The sequence below is a fragment of the Delphinus delphis genome, chromosome 6 (genome assembly GCF_949987515.2).
Source record: "Delphinus delphis chromosome 6, mDelDel1.2, whole genome shotgun sequence".
Classification (NCBI taxonomy): domain Eukaryota; kingdom Metazoa; phylum Chordata; class Mammalia; order Artiodactyla; family Delphinidae; genus Delphinus; species Delphinus delphis.
Window position 1 is genome coordinate 11,492,756 of NC_082688.1, and position 17,414 is coordinate 11,510,169.

Genomic DNA, 17,414 nt, shown 5'->3' on the forward strand with positions numbered 1-17,414 from the left:
GGCAGCACAGAAAAAAGGGAGTTAGGGCATGAGAGGTGGGGATGGGGAGGGGTTGGGGAACTGTTAGGAGGATGAGTAGAAATCAGCTAGACTAGATCATGAAGGTCAGAGGGAGAAAAGTGCCGAGTGTATGCAGTGCAAGCTCTGGCAGGCTTGAGGATGCCTGGACATTCCTCGGAACGTGGCTGCAGTGAGAGGAGTATGTATGTGGGGCTGCAGGGCGAGGACAGCCGGAGACACAGTCAAGGACCTGACAGAGGAGCCTTGAACACTGTCCTAAGAAGTCCCGTAGTGATGGGGCACCACTGCAGGAATTTAATCCAATGTGCCGCTTAGATTCGCACTTTAGAAAGACCATTCTATGAGCCACACAGAGGGTGGAGTAAGGTCAGGACCAGGCTGTCATCAGAGTTAAGGGACATGATGGTCAGAACCCGGTGGAGGGCAGGGTGGGGTGCAGAGTTAGAGCTCTTTCTGCAGTAAGTACAGGGAAGGGTGCATTGTAATAGAAGGTTTAATGAGTGGTTACAGGCTCATGGGGCCTTTGGGACACCTTGCACATGGCAGCAGTGGAAGTGCTGTGTGTGTGTGTGGCTGTGTGTGTCCAATCATGAGAAACTTGAACAGAAGCTTTCCTGGAAGGGGTGGGTGTGGGGCCTGGGGGGCTATTCAGAGATGGTTCCTGATTGCAGAGTCTGCTTTGAATTTCTTCTCTGTGAACCTGTTCTAGCTCTGAGGCATGGGAATAATTTATAATGGACATTCAATCTTCTGCCTTACACAGGCAATTTTTTAAAATCTCAGAAATAATTAACATTTTACCAGTCTGCGTTTCCAGCACAGCCTACGACAGGAAGGCTCTTCACGATGTAGAGAGAAACCGAAATGTACCATCTTGAATTAGCTCCTGGTTAAAGTTTTTGACCTGCATACTAATATTCCATGTGTTTCCTCTTCTTCCCCCAGCTATCTCCCCTGGTTCGAAGTATTTTATAAGCTGCTTAACATCTTGGCAGATTACAGGACAAAAGGACAGGTATTTGCCTTTTATTTTATTCTTTTTAACAACTAAACTTTAACTTTCATGCCTTGTATTTCACTAAAACATTTACTAAAAAAGTAATGCATTCCCATTACAGAAAATTTGGGAAATTCAGAAAGCAGTAGGAAGGAAGAGAAAAATCACTCCTAATACGTGTCCCTCCCCTGCCCCCTCCCCCCCACCAAATAAATATTGCTAGCATTTTGGGATGTTTTCTTCCTTTACCTTTTGAATTAAATAAGTAATAAATAGACCCTTCGCATTCGGAGTTAATAGTCACCATCTTACATTCCCAAGCAGCTCCACAAGTTCATCGTATGTATTAATTAATAATTTTGCTGAGGCACAAATTTGAATTGCTGGGATTTGTGAGTAAAACACTTAACTGGCAAGTGACCTAACCAGCTGTCCAACTTCCCATTTCAGTAGGGCTTTCTTGTGCTTTTACAGTAATTTTTTTAAGGGTCTGAAAATCACTTTAAAAGTTCAGCTCTACCTCACTGTACTTTTGGAAGAAATGGTATGTTGAAGTACCCTCCATGGGCGTCAAGGGGCAACTGGATCTGTATTTAGACTTTTCACGCCCACAGTTTTTAGGTACCGTAATAATAGAAGCATTTCCCCCATGCTAATAAAAACGTTGTAAATCTTTTTCACAGCTGCATACCATGTACTTTGGTTTACTGAGACATTTCCTATTACTGGAAATTTTCATTATTTGGGATTTTTTTTCACTATTATAAGTGTAGCTATTAGCATCTTTGAGCATAAAACATTTTCTTCATTTTGGAATGTTTCCTTAAGAAGAGAATCTCAGATGGGCCATTTTAAGGTTAGTGGACATAAACATTTCAAAAACATTTGCCAAACTGCTTTCCAAAAGAATTGTACTGTTTTCTTAAAAGATAGATACCCTTTACTGGCAATGTACAAGAGTGCCCGGGTCACCATACTCTCACCAGTATCATTTGTTGAATTCATTGTGTTCTTGACAAGTGAACAGTTCTCATTGTTTTAATTGCATTTCTTTGATTATTAGTAAGTTGAATATTTGTCCATATATCTAACTTCTTATATTTTCCTTTTTTGTAAATGGCCTAAGATTTTTAATTAAAGAGATATATTATTATTAACTGTTAGAGAATTTTTTTCATCATATTTTCTACAGAACATTAGTTCTAAGAAATGCTCCACTCAAAAAAGGTTACCAGGGCTTCCCTGGTGGCACAGTGGTTGAGAGTCCGCCTGCCAATGCAGGGGACACGGGTTCGTGCCCCGGTCAGGGAAGATCCCACCTGCCGCGGAGCGGCTGGGCCCGTGAGCCATGGCCGCTGAGCCTGCGCGTCCGGAGCCTGTGCTCCGCAATGGGAGAGGCCACAACAGTGAGAGAGGCCTGCACACCGCAAAAAAAAAAAAAAAAAGGTTACTATAGTTGAGTGATATTGGGTCAGGGAAAGGGAAAGCTGTGTCTCATCTTTGTCTCCTTAAGATTCATGTAATATAGGCTCTGAAAAGTCCTACAGTGGAGAAATCTGTGTCACCCAAATATTCCCAACTTATTTGGCCCCATATGCTTTTAATTCCATGACAAGTATTAACATTCTGAGATGCCAGTGTTTCCTGGAACACACTTTGGGAAATGCTAATTTTGGAGAAAAGGTGGAAATTGTGTGAATAATGGATAAATCTTTAAGTTAGATTGACTTACTGGCAAATGTATTCCAGAGACCACAGTAAATGGGAGGAATAACTAATAGAAATGGCTCCCTAGATCACTACACTCACTCTGAAAGGATGCTTAGATATCAGGGAATTCTGTCCTAAAAGAAGTGATGTACTCTTTGATGAATGAGTTAAGAGGCCACCTTGGGTCTGTTCATTGATTGCTGATTCACAGTTCACTTTTGTCAAACATTCAGTTTTTCATTCAAAATGAAAAGAGGTCTTTAGTAAATAAAATTATATAGCATGTAGGCTCTTAACAGTCTTAGAATTGGAAGTTAACTCACATTTTTTTCCTCCCATATATAAGCTCCAGTCAGTTAAAAAAAAAAAAAAAACTTACTAGACTTTGGAAAACATGTCTTGGGATACAGGAAAGATTGGGTAGGTACAAACTATGCATAGGAGAGATAGGATTATTACCCTGTAAAATTGGTGTATCCATCCTCTGCGCTGTTGCCCCAGATAAGGACCCTGCCTGTTGGAGTGTTAAAGACTGAGATTAGTGATGTGTTTTAGTGAACTCTGTTTCCCTTATACAAAGGATTCTTTTTATTAAATTTCTTCTGGTTAAAGGAATTATGACACACATGATAGGTAGTCTGCCTACAACTGGCTTAATTGTTTGCAAGGTGTGGGTTATCAGATTAGAACATGAGGAAAGAGCTTTCATTAAAAAAAACAGAATCCCTTCCCCAAGTCCAGAAGTCATTGGGAAAGTTGGGCAGGGTAGGTAGGCTTCAGCTGGAGGCGTGGGGAGTGACCATGATGGCTCAGCATGGAGTGCCTGAGCCTAAGCTACATTATGAGAGTGTCTGTTTAATTCACTGACACAACAGGGTTATCAGGCCCTGAGTAGGGCAATGATGGCATCCCTGTGGAAGGGATGGCAGAGGGTGAGGAGGGCATCTAAGCCAGAGAGCAACCTGGCTGAGGGTGTTGGAGGCTGAGGAGTGAGGCATTTATTTTTGTGGAACAGTGGTGTCAGTGGCTTGGCATCATCTGGGCACCAGATATCAGAACTTCAATGGGATCTAGAGGAGCCATGTGGGGAAGAGGACAGCAGCAGTGGCCCAGCACTAGGGTGTTGGAGCCTGGGGTGAGGAGGGCATTTTTTATTGGTGGGAGGTCTGAGGGAGGGAGGCAGACATTGGTGGCCTAGCATTGGCTGTCAATGTTCGAGCAGGGCAAGGAGGGCATCTAGATGGAGAGGGAGGTAGGGGCAGTGAAAAAAGATTGCTTACATACAAGCAAGTAAATATAACAGGGGCAGGATTTTTCACTTTTGTTAGATTATTGTTACAAATATGTAAAGGGAGGAAACTAGAATGATTCCCATGTTGGATTAGAATTAGAGCCATGGGTATGAACCCATGGCTTTCAACGTATGTGATATAGAAAACAGAGATGTAACTGTGTATTGTAGGGGGTGGGTGGGTGTGTGTGTGTGTGTGTGTGTGTGTGTGTGTGTGTGTGTGTGAGTGAGTGATATATTCCCTGTCTCTATCCACGGAAAGGGTCTGGGGTCAACTATACACAAGTAGCAATGAGCACACCAAAGTGCCCAAATCTTGGTTTCTAAATTCATTTCCTACTAAAAGGAGCCAGGACTCCCTGAAGAAATGTCTAGTTCCAGAGCTGAGGCACGGAAAAGTATGAGTCTGTAATATCTTTTTGTGCCAGAAGTAATGTCGTGCTCAAAACATGATGGAGAGAGGGGAGGAATCAAGATAGCGCAAGAGGAGGACGTAGATTCACCTCTCCTTATAAGGACATCAAGAATACATCTACAAATGGAGCAGTTCTCACAGAGCACCTGCTGAACACTAGTGGAAGACTTCGGACACCTAAAAGGACCAGAAAAATCCCCACGCAACCGGGCAGGACCAAAGAAAGAAAAAAAGAAAAGAGGAAACAGAAAGGGACCAGCACCCCTGGTGGGGAGCTGAAGGTGAGGAGAGGTTCCTGCACTCAGGGAAACCCCCTCAGGGAGGTAAATCAGCTGGGACAGAGAAGGAGCTTCAGGGCATCGGAGGGGAATGCAGCAACCGGTCTGTGGAAGGCAGGAGAGAGATGTGCGTGCGTGGTCTGTGCTGCAGCGCTGCGCACCCCAGCCTGAGTCGTGTGTCTCCTGGTATGGAGGGGTGCTGGGTGCTGGAAAGTGGGGTTTGGAGAGCGGACCCACGGAGGGAACAGCTGTGGTCTGTGAAGAGACAGCCTGAAGGGACGGGAGTAAGGAACTCCACAACCGGGCAAGTTTGCGGAAGCCCAGGCCACCGTAGAAACAAGGCGCCATTGTTGAGTGGTGCACAAGGGGCGGGGCGGCCAGGGCAACCCCCTTCCCCACCCATCGGCCCCTGCCTCCACAGGCACTGGGAGGGTCACCCATCTGAGCAGGATTGCCCTTGCTTCAAGCCAAGGCCTCCTCTGCCTGCGCAGGCTCCGGGATCCTGAGCGCTGCCCCCACCAAAGCCTCCTCGGGAATCAGCCCTGGGCGCCCCAGCCTGAGACAGGAATCGGCCAAGGCAGGCAGGGGCTGAGTGCTGAAGCGTGGGGTTGGGAGAGCGGACCCAGGGTGAGAACGGCTATCGGCTGCGTGGAGACAGGCGGAAGGGACTGGAGCGAGGCGCTCAGCTGTGTGGAGACAACCTGAGGGCGTGGCAGTGAGGGGCTCCGCGGCCAGGAGCACTTCTGGAGGAAGAGTGGGCTGCCTTGGAAGCGAGGCGCCATTGTTGAGTGGCACACAATGGGCGACGCCGCCATCTTCGGACTCTCTCGCCACACGGCAGCCCCTGCCTCTGCAAGAACTGGGAGGGACTCCCACCGGAGCAAGCACGCCCCAGTCTGTTGCAACTTCCTGCCAGTCCCGCCCCTGCAGGCACTAGAAGAGGATCCCATTGGAGGAAGCGCATGCACCCCACTTGTGGCCGCCTTATCCCTCCGCGGCCTGAGCCAAGCAAGTGTGCCTCAGTCAGCCGCCGCTTTTCCCCCCCCTCACCTGGGCGAGGTCCAGATGCCTGAGGGTAGCCCACATGCAGAGGCACAGGTGGGACCAAAACCAAAGCTGACTCCCAGGGGCTGTGCAGCGAAGGCAGAGAAACAGAAATCTCTCTCTGCAAGTGCGCAAGCTGCAGATTAAATCCCCGCCATCGGCTTGGTATATAGCCTGCGTCTGTGGAATATCTGAAGGGACAACGAGTGCTCCCACAACTAAGACTGGTGTAGCTTTAGCAGCTGTGGACTTTGGGGGCAAGTACACGCGGGAGTTGGACCAGGTCAGAGTCTCAGCTGCCCCCACTGTGCCCAAAGCGGGCCCAGAGACCTGCCTAAAGGTATTGGAGGGCCTCCTGGAGAGGCGCGGGGTGCTGTGGCTCACTGTGGGGGCAAAGACACTGACCGCGGAGGCCCCAGGAAAATATGTGGTTTTGGTTTCATTTTGTTCTGTTATTTTATTTATTTTTATTTTTATCTTTTTAACATCTTTATTGGAGTATAACTGCTTTACAGTGGTGTGTTAGTTTCTGCTTTATAACAAAGTGTATCAGCTATACTTACATCCCCATATCTCCTCCCTCTTGTGTCTCCCTCTCACCCTCCCTATCCCACACCTCCAGGTGGTCGCAAAGCACCTAGCTGATCTCCTTGTGCTATGCGGCTGCTTCCCACTAGCTATCTATTTTACATTTGGTAGTGTATATATGTCCATGCCACTCTCTCACTTTGTCCCAGCTTACCCTTCCCCCTCCCCGTGTCCTCAAGTCCATTCTCTAGTAGGTCTGCATCTTTATTCTTGTCCTGCCCCTAGATTAGTCAGAACTTTTTTTTTTTTAGATTCCATTTATGTGTTAGCATACGGTATTTGTTTTTCTCTTTTTGACTTACTTCACCCTGTCTGACAGACACTAGGTCCATCCACCTCACTACAGGTAACTCAATTTTGTTTCTTTTTATGGCTGAGTAATATTCCACTGTATATATGTGCCAAATCCATTCATCTGTCGGTGGACAGTTAGGTTGCTTCCATGTCCTGGCTATTGTAAATAGAGCTGCAATGAACATTGTGGTACATGACTCTTTTTGAATTATGGTTTTCTCAGGGTATATGCCCAGTAGTGGGATTGATGGGTCATATGGTAGTTCTATTTTTAGTTTTTTAAGGAACCTCCATATTGTTCTCCATAGTGGCAGTATCAGTGTACATTCCCACCAACAGTGCAGGAGGGTTCCCTTTTCTCCACACCCTCTCCAGCATTTATTGTTTGTAGATTTTTTGTTGATGGCCATTCTGACTGGTGTGAGGTGATACCTCATTGTAGTTTTGATTTGCATTTCTCTAATGATTAGTGATGTTGAGCATCCTTTCATGTGTTTGTTGGCAATCTGTATGTCTTCTTTGGAAAAATGTCTATTTAGGTCTTCTGCCCATTTTTGGATTAGGTTGTTTGTTTTTTTTGATATTGAGCTGCATGAGCTGCTTGTAAATTTGGAGATTAATCCTTTGTCAGTTGCTTCATTTGCAAATATTTTCTCCCATTCTGAGGGCTGTCTTTTCGTCTTGTTTATGGTTTCCTGCGCTGTGCAAAAAGCTTTTAAGTTTCATTAGGTCCCATTTGTTTATTTTTGTTTTTATTTCCATTTCTCTAGGAGGTGGGTCAAAAAAGATCTTGCTGTGATTTATGTCATAGCGTGTTCTGCCTATGTTTTCCTCCAAGAGTTTTATAGTGTCTGGCTTTACATTTAGGTCTTTAATCCATTTTGAGTTTATCTTTGTGTATGGTGTTACGGAGTGTTCTGATTTCATTCTTTTACATGTAGCTGTCCAGTTTTCCCAGCACCACTTACTGAAGAGGCTGTCTTTTCTCCATGGTATATTTTTGCCTCCTTTATCAAAAATAAGGTGACCATATGTGCGTGGTTTTATTTCTGGGCTTTCTATCCTGTTCCATTGATCTATATTTCTGTTTTTGTGCCAGTACCATACTGTCTTGATTACTGTAGCTTTGTAGTATAGTCTGAAGTCAGGGAGCCTGATTCCTCCAGCTCCATTTTTCTTTCTCAAGACTGCTTTGGCTATTCGGGGTCTTTTGTGTTTCCATACAAATTGTGAAATTTTTTGTTCTAGTTCTGTGAAAAATGCCATTGGTAGTTTGATAGGGATTGCATTGAATCTGTAGATTGCTTTGGGTAGTAGAGTCATTTTCACAATGTTGATTCTTGCAATCCAAGAACATGGTGTATCTCTCCATCTGTTTGTATTATCTTTAATTTCTTTCATTAGTGTCTTACAGTTTTCTGCATACAGTTCTTTTGTCTCCTTAGGTAGGTTTATTCCTGGTATTTTATTCTTTTTGTTGCAGTGGTAAATGGAATTGTTTCCTTAATTTCTCTTTCAGATTTTTCATCATTAGTGTATAAGAATGCCAGAGATTTCTGTGCATTAATTTTGTATCCTGTTACTTTACCAAATTCATTGATTAGCTCTAGTAGTTTTCTGGTGGCATCTTTAGGATTCTCTATGTATAGTATCATGTCATCTGCAAACAGTGATAGCTTTACCTTCTTTTCCGATTTGGATTCCTTTTATTTGTTTTTCTTCTCTGATTGCTGTGGCTAAAACTTCTAAAACTATGTTGAATAATATGGTGAGAGTGGACAACCTTGTCTTGTTTCTGAGGAAATGGTTTCAGTTTTTCACCGTTGAGGACGATGTTGGCTGTGGGTTTGTCATATATGGCCTTTATTATGTTGAGATGAGTTCCCTCTGTGCCTACTTTCTGGAGGGTTTTTATCATAAATTGATGTTGAATTTTGTCGAAAGCTTTTTCTCCATCTATTGAGATGATCATATGGTTTTTCTCCTTCAATTTGTTAATATGGTTTATCACATTGATTGATTTGCATATATTGAAGAATCCTTTCATTCCTGGGATAAACTCCACTTGATCACGGTATATGATCCTTTTAATGTGCTCTTGGATTCTGTTTGCTAGTATTTTGTTGAGGATTTTTGCATCTATGTTTATCAGTGGTATTGGCCTGTAGTTTTCTTTCTTTGTGACATCTTTGCCTGGTTTTGGTATCAGGGTGATGGTGGCCTCGTAGAATGAGTTTGGGGGTGCTCCTCCCTCTACTATATTTTGGAAGAGTTTGAGAAGAATGGGTGTTAGCTCTTCTCTAAAGGTTTGATAGAATTCGCCTGTGAAGCCATCTGGTCCTGGGCTTTTGTTTGTTGGAAGATTTTTAATCACAGTCTCAATTTCAGTGCTTGTGATTGGTCTGTTCACATTTTCTATTTCTTACTGGTTCAGTCTCAGAAGGTTGTGCTTTTCTAAGAATTTGTCCATTTCTTCCACGTTCTCCATTTTATTGGCATATAGTTGCGTGTAGTAATCGCTCATGATCCTTTGTATTTCTGCAGTGTCAGTTGTTACTTTTCCTTCTTCATTTCTAATTCTATTGATTTGAGTCTTCTCCCTTTTTTTCTTGATGAGTCTGGCTAATGGTTTATCAATTTTGTTTATCTTCTCAAAGAACCATCTTTTAGTTTTATTGATCTTTGCTATTGTTTCCTTCATTTCTTTTTCATTTATTTCTGATATGATTTTTATGATCTCTTTCCTTCTACTAACTTTGGGGTTTTTTCTTCTTTCTCTGATTGCTTTAGGTTTGAGAGGTTTCTTGTTTCTTGAGGTAGGATTATATTGCTATAAACTTCCCTCTTAGAACTGCTTTTGCTGCATCCCATAGGTTTTGGGTCATCATGTTTCCACTGTCATTTGTTTCTAGGTATTTTTTGATTTCCTCTTTGATTTCTTCAGTGATCTCTTGGTTATTTAGTAGTGTATTGTTTAGCCTCCATGTATTTGTATTTTTTACAGATTTCTTTTTTCCTGTAGTTGATGTCTACTCTCATAGCATTGTGGTCGGAAAAGATACTTGATACGATTTCAATTTTCTTAAATTTACCAAGGCTTGATTTGTGACCCAAGATATGATCTATCCTGGAGAATGTTCCATGAGCACTTGAGAAGAAAGTGTATTCTGTTGCTTTTGGATGGAATGTCCTATAAATATCAATTAAGTCCATCTTGTTTAATGCATCATTTAAAGCTTGTGTTTCCTTATTTATTTTCATTTTGCATGATCTGTCCATTGGTGAAAATGGGGTGTTAAAGTCCCCTACAATGATTGTGTTACTATCAATTTCCCCTTTTATGGCTGTTAACATTTGCCTTATGTATTGAGGTGCTCCTACGTTCGGTGCATAAATATTTACAATTGTTATATCTTCTTCTTGGATTGATCCCTTGATCAATATGTAGTGTCCTTCTTTGTCTCTTGTGATAGTCTTTATTTTAAAACCTATATTGTCTGTTATGAGAATTGCTACTCCAGCTTTCTTTTGATTTCCGTGTGCATGGAATATCTTTTTCCATCCCCTCACTTTCAGTCTGTGTGTGTCCCTAGGTCTGCAGTGGGTCTCTTGTAGACAGCATATATACGGGTCTTGTTTTTGATCCATTCAGCCAGTCTGTGGCTCTTGGTTGGAGCGTTTAATCCATTTACATTTAACGTAGTTATCGATATGTATGTTCCTATTACCATTTTCTTAATTGTTTTGGGTTTGTTATTGTAGGTCTTTTCTTCCTCTTGTGTTTCCTGCCTAGAGAAGTTCCTTTAGCATTTGATGTAAAGCTGGTTTGGTGGTGCTGAATTCTCTTAGCCTTTGCTTGTCTGTAAAGGTTTTGATTTATCCGTTGAATCTGAATGAGATCCTTGCTGGGTAGAGTCATCTTGGTTGTAGGTTTTTCCCTTTCATCACTTTAAATATGTCCTGCTACTCCCTTCTGGCTTGCAGAGTTTCTCCTGAAAGATCAGCTTTTAACCTTATGGGGATTCCCTTGTATGTTACTTGTTGTTTTTCCCTTGCTACTTTTAATATTTTTTCTTTGAATTTAATTTTTGATAGTTTGATTAATATCTGTTTTGGTCTGTTTCTCCTTGGATTTATCCTGTATGGGACGCTGCACTTCCTGGACTTGACTGACTATTTCCTTTCCCATATTAGGGAAGTTTTGAACTATAATCTGTTGAAATATTTTATCAGTCCCTTTCTTTTTCTCTTCTTCTTCTGGGACCCTTATAATTTGAATGTTGGTGCATTTAATATTGTCCTAGAGGTCTCTGAGATTGTCCTCAGGTCTTTTCATTGTTTTTTCTTTATTCTGCTCTGCAGTACTTATTTCCACTATTTTATCTTCCAGGTCACTTATCCGTTCTGACTCAGTTATTCTGCTATTGATTCCTTCTAGAGAATTTTAAATTTCATTTATTATGTTATTCATCATTGTTTGTTTGCTCTTTAGTTCTTCTAGGTCCTTGTTAAACGTTTCATCTATTTTCTCCATTCTGTTTCCAAGATTTTGGAGCATTTTTACTATCATTACTCTAAATTCTTTTTCAGGTAGACTGCCTATTTCCTCTTCATTTCTTTGGTCTGGGTTTTTACCTTGCTTCTTCATCTGCTGTGTGTTTCTGTCTCTTCTCATTTTGCTTAACTTACTGTGTTTGGGGTCTCCTTTTAGCAGGCTGCAGGTTCATAGTTCCTGTTGTTTTTGGTGTCTGCCCCCAGTGGCTAAGATTGGTTCAGTGGGTTGTGTAGGCTTCCTGGTGCAGGGGACTGGTGCCTGTGTTCTGGTGGATGAGGCTGGATCTTGTCTTTCTGGTGGGCAGGACCGTGTCCGGTGGTGTGTTCTGGGGGTGTCTGTGACCTTATTATGATTTTAGGCAGTCTCTCTGCTAATAGGTGGGGTTGTGTTCCTGTCTTACTAGTTGTTTGGCATAGGGTGTCCAGCACTGTAGCTTGCTGGTTTTTGAGTGGAGCTGGGTCTTAGCGTTGAGATGGAGATCTCTGGGAGAGCTTTCGCCATTTGATATTATGTGGAGCCGGGAGGTCTCTGGTGGACCAATGTCCTGAACTCGGCTCTCCCAGCTCAGAGGCACAGGCCTGACACCCAGCTGGAGCACCAAGACCCTGTCAGCCACATGGCTCCAAAGAAAAGGGAGAAAGAAAGAAAGAAAAAATTAAAATAAAGTTATTAAAATTAAAAAAATTATTAAAAAGTAATAAAAAAAGAAAAGAGAAAACAGAAAGAAGAGAGCAACCAAATCAAAAAGTAAATCCACCAATGATAACAAGCGCTAAAAACTATACTAAAAAAAAAAACAACAGAAAAAAAACCCTAGGACAAATGTTAAAAGCAAAGCGATACAGACAAAATCACACAAAGAAGCATACATATACTCACAAAAAGAGAAAAAGGAAAAAATATATATATATAAAAAAAAAAGGAAGAGAGCAACCAAATCAATAAACAGATCTACCAATGATAATAAACTCTAAATACTAAACTAAGATAAACATAACACCAGAAATAAATTAGATGCAGAAAGCAAACCCCAAGTCTACATTTGCTCCCAATATCCACCACCTCAATTTGGGGATGATTCTTTGTCTATTCAGGTATTCCCCAGATGCAGGGTACATCAAGTTGATTGTGGAGATTTAATCCGATGCTCCTGAGGCTTCTGGGAGAAATTTCCCTTTCTCTTCTTTGTTCACACAGCTTCTGGGGTTCAGTTTTGGATTTGGCCCCACCTCTGCATGTAGGTCACCTGAGGGCATATCTGTTCTTTGCTCAGACAGGCGAGGGTTAAAGTAGCAGCCGATTAGGGGGCTCTGGCTCAGTCAGGCCAGAGGGAGGGAGGGGTATGGAACGCGGGGTGAGCGTGCGGCAGCAGAGGCCGATGTGATGTTGCAGCAGCCTGAGGCATGCTATGTGTTCTCCCGGGGAACTTGTCCCTGGATCATGGGACCCTGGCAGTGGCAGGGAGCACAGGCTTCCAGGCGGGAGGTGTGGATAGAGACCTGTGCTTGCACACAGGCTTCTTGGTGGCTGCAGCACTAGCCTTAGCGTTTCATGCCTGTCTCTGGTGTCTGCGCTGATAGCCGCAGCTCGCACCCATCTCTGGAGCTCATTTAGGCGGTGCTTTGTATCCCCTCTCCTAGCCCACCCCAAAACAATGGTCTCTTGCCTCTTAGGGAGTTCCAGACTTTTTCCCGGACTCCCTCTGAGCTAGCTGTGGCACACTAGCCCCCTTCAGGCTGTGTTCATGTAGCCAACCCCAGTCCTCTCCCTGGGATCTGATCTTTGAAGCCAGAGCCTCAGCTCCCAGCCCCCGCCCGCCCTGGCCAGTGAACAGACAAGCCTGTCTGGCTGATGAGTGCTGGTCAGCACCAATCCTCTGTGCAGGAATTTCTCCACTTTGCCCTGTGCACACCTATTGCTGCACTCTCCCCTGTGGCTCTGAAGCTTCCCCCCTGCCCACCACCTGTCTCTGCCAGTGAAGGGGCTTCCCAGTGTATGGAAACTTTTCCTCCTTCACAGCTCCCTGCCAGAGTTGCAGGTCCTGTCTGTATTCTTCTGTCTCTGTTTTTTCTTTTTTCTTTTGCCCTACCCAGATACGTGGAGAGTTTCTTGCCTTTTGGGAAGTCTGAGGTGTTCTGCCAGCGTTCAGTAGGTGTTCCATAGGAGTTGTTCCATGTGTAGATGTATTTCTGTTGTATATGTGGGGAGGAAGGTGATCTCCACTCTTACACCTCTGCCATCTTGAAGGTCTCTCCCTGTTTTTATTTTTATGTGTTCTCTAAGAAAAACGTTTTAAAATATATTTTTTATTTTTCTATCTTTATTTTACTCTTTTGTTTTGTGTTTCTTTGGTTTTGTTTTTCTTTGTTTTCTGTTTTTATTAGTTTTTTTTTTCATTGTTTTCATTTTGGGGTTCAGCTGTTTGTTTTCTTGTTTTGGGGGGTTTTTTGGCCTTTTTTTTTTTTTTTTGCTTGTTTTTGTTTGGTTTTGTTTTTATCATTTGTCTTGGGTTTTGTTTGTTTCTCTTCTTTTGCTTTTTTTCTTTCCTTTTTTTTGGGGGGGGGCCATGCCATGCAACTTGCAGGGTCTTAGTTTCCCTGCCAGGGGTCAGGCCTGAGCCCCTAGGGTGGGCGCGCCAAGTCCAGGACTGCCAGAAAATTCCCAGCCCCAGGGACTATTAATTGGGGTGAGCTCTCACGAGGTCTCCACCAAGATCTAAGATCTCACAACTGCCTGCATGCTCCACTGCTGGATGCCTCAGGCCGAACAACCACCAAGACAGGAACACAGCCCCACCCATCAGCAGACAGCCTGCTTAAGGTCGTACTAAGCTCACAGACACCCCAAAAAATACCCCCTGACACAGCCCTGCCCATCATAGGGACAAGACTCAGCTCCACCCACTAGAGCTCAGGCACCAGTCCCTCCCTCGAGGAAGCCTACACAAGCCCCTGGACCAACTTCACCCACCAGAGGGCAGACAAAAGAAACAAGAAGAGCTAAGACCCTGCAGCCTGTAGAAAGCAGACCACAAACATAGTAAGTTAGACAAAATGAGACGACAGAGAAATATGTTTCAGACGAAGGAGCAAGGTAAAAACCCACAGGACCAAATAAATGAAGAGGAAATAGGCAATCTATCTGAAAAAGAATTCAGAGTGATGATAGTAAAGATGATCCAAGATCTCAGAAATAGAATGGAGGCAGAGATCGAGATGATACAAGAAATACTTAACAAGTACCTAGAAAAACTAAAGAACAAACAAACAGTGATGAACAGCACAATAACTGAAATGAAAAACAGACTACAAGGAATCAGTAGCAGAATAACTGAGGCAGAAGAATGGGTAAGTGAACTGGAAGATAGAATAGTGAAAATAACTGCCACGGAGCAGAATAAAGAAAAAAGAATGAAAAGAAATGAGGACAGTCTCAGAGACCTCTGAGACAACATTAAACAAACAAACATTCAAATTATACGTGTCCCTGAAGAAGAAGAGAAAGAGAGAGAGTCTGAGAAAATATTTGAAGAGATTATAGTTGAAAACTTCCCTAACATGGGAAGGGAAATAGTCACCCAAATCCAGGAAGCACAGGGAGTCCCAAACAGGATAAACCCAAGTAGAAACACGCCAAGACACATATTATTCAAACTAACGAAAATTAAATACAAAGAAAAACTAAAAGCAACAAGGGAAAAGCAAAAAATAATGTACAAGGGAATCCCCATAAGGTTATCAGCTGATTTTTCAGCAGAAACTCTGCAGGCCAGAAGGGAGTGGCAGGATATATTTAAAGTGATGAAAGGGAAAAACCTACAACTAAGATGACTCTACCCAGCAAGGTTCTCATTCAGATTCGACAGAGAAATCAAAAGGTTTACAGACAAGCAAAAGCTACGAGAATTCAGCACCACCAAACCAGCTTTACATCAAATGCTAAAGGAACTTCTCTAGGCAGGAAACACAAGAGAAGAAAAAGACCTACAAAAACAAACCCAAAACAATTAAGAAAATGGCAACAGTAACGTACATATTGATAATTACGTAAATGGATTAAATGCTCCAACCGAAAGACACAGACTGGCTGAATGGATAAAAAATACAAGATGTGTATATATGCTGTCTACAAGAGATCCACTTCAGACCTAGGGACACATACAGACAAAGTGAGGGGTTGGAAAAAAATATTCCTTGCACATGGAAATCGAAAGAAAGCTGGAGTAGCAATACTCATATCTGACAAAATAGACTTTAAAATAAAGACTGTTACAAGAGACGAGGAAGGACACTCCGCAGTGATCAAGGGATCAATCCAAGAAGATATAACAATTGTAAATATTAATGCACCCAACATAGGAACACCTCAATACATAAGGCAGATGCTAACAGTCATAAAAGGTGAAATCGACAGTAACTCAGTAATAGTGGGGGACTTCTACACCCCACTTAACACCAATGGACAGATCATCCAGACAGAAAATTAATAAGGAAGCACAAGCCTTAAATGACACAGGAGACCAATTAAGGTAGACTTACTTGATATTTATAGCACATTCCATCCAAAAGCAACAGAATACACATTCTTCTCGAGTGCACATGGGACATTCTCCAGGATCGATCACATCTTGGGTCACAAATCAAGCCTCAGTAAATTTAAGAAAATTGAAATTGTATCAAGCATCTTTTCTGACCAGAACACTGTGAGATTAGAAATCAGTTACAGGAAAAAGAAAAACTGTAAAAAATACAAACACATGGATGCTAAACAACATGCTACTAAATAACCAGTGGATCACTGTTGAAATCAAAGAGGAAATAAAGAAACAAATGACAGTGAAAACATGATGACCCAAAACCTATGGGATGCAGGAAAAGCAGTTCTAAGACAGAAGTTTATAGCAATACAATACCACCTCAAGAAACAAGAAACATCTCAAACAACCTAACCTTACACCTAAAGCAACTAGAGAAAGAAGAACAAACAAAACCCAAAGGTAGTAGAAGGAAAGAAATCATAAGATCAGAACAGAAATAAATGAAATAGAAACAAAGAAAGCCGTAGCAAAGATCAATGAAACTAAAAGCTGTTCTTTGAGAAGATAAACAAAATTGATAAACCGTTAGACTCATCAAGCAAAAAAGGGAGAGGACTCAAATCAGTAAAATTAGAAGTGAAAAAGGAGAAGTTACAACTGACACCACAGAAATACAAAGTATCATAAGAGAGTACTACAAGCAACTCTACGCCAATGAAATGGATAACCTGGAAGAAATAGACAAATTTTTAAAAAGGTACAACTTTCCAAGACTGAACCAGGACAAAATAGAGAATATGAACAGACCAATCACAAGTAATGAAATTGAAACTGTGATTAAAAAATCTTCCAACAAACAAAAGTCCAGGACCATATGGCTTCACTGGTGAATTCTATCAAACATTTAAAGAGCTGACACCTTTCCTTCTCAAACTCTTTCAAACAATTGCAGAGGGAGGAACACTCCCAAGCTCATTCTATGAGGCCACCATCACCCTGATACCAAAACCAGACAAAGATATCACACACACACAAAAAAAATCACAGACCATAATGTTCTGGTGAACATAGAGGCAAAAATCCTCAACACAATACTAGCAAACAGAATCCAATAACACATTAAAAGGATCATGCACCATGATCAAGTGGGATTTATCCAAGGGATGCAAGGATTCTTTAATATACACAAATCAATCAGTGTGATACATCGTATTACAAAGTGAAGAATAAAAACCATATGATCATCTCAATAGATACAGAAAATTTTTTTGCCAAAATTCAACACCCATTTATGATAAAAACTCTCCAGAAAGTGGGCATAAAGAGAACCTACCTCAGCATAATAAAGGCCGTATATGACAAACCCATAGCAAACATCATTCTCAGTGGTGAAAAACTGAAAGCATTTCCTCTTAGATCAGGAACAAGACAAGGATGTCCACTCTTGCCACTCTTATTCAATATAGTTTTGGAAGTCCTAGCCATGGCAATCAGGGAAGAAAAAAATAAAATGATTACAAATTGGAAAAGAAGAAGTAAAACTGTCACTGTTTGCAGATGACATGATACTGTACACAGAGAATCCTCAACATGCCACCAGAAAATTACTAGAGCTGGTCAATGAATTAGGTAAAGTTGCAGGATACAAAATTAATGCACAGAAATCTCTTGCATTCCTATCCAC

General features: G+C 42.1%; 1 protein-coding gene across 5 annotated transcripts in view; it reads left to right on the forward strand.

The window, feature by feature from the left end:
* DENND1A (DENN domain containing 1A) overlaps window positions 1–17,414 on the forward strand; it is a 493,467-nt gene that overhangs the window by 211,164 nt on the left and 264,889 nt on the right. For all 5 annotated transcript variants that reach the window (XM_060014177.1, XM_060014178.1, XM_060014173.1 and 2 more), the window contains one exon: window positions 967–1,036. In XM_060014177.1, coding sequence (XP_059870160.1) covers window positions 967–1,036 — 70 coding nt within the window. The remainder of the gene's footprint in view (window positions 1–966; window positions 1,037–17,414) is intronic.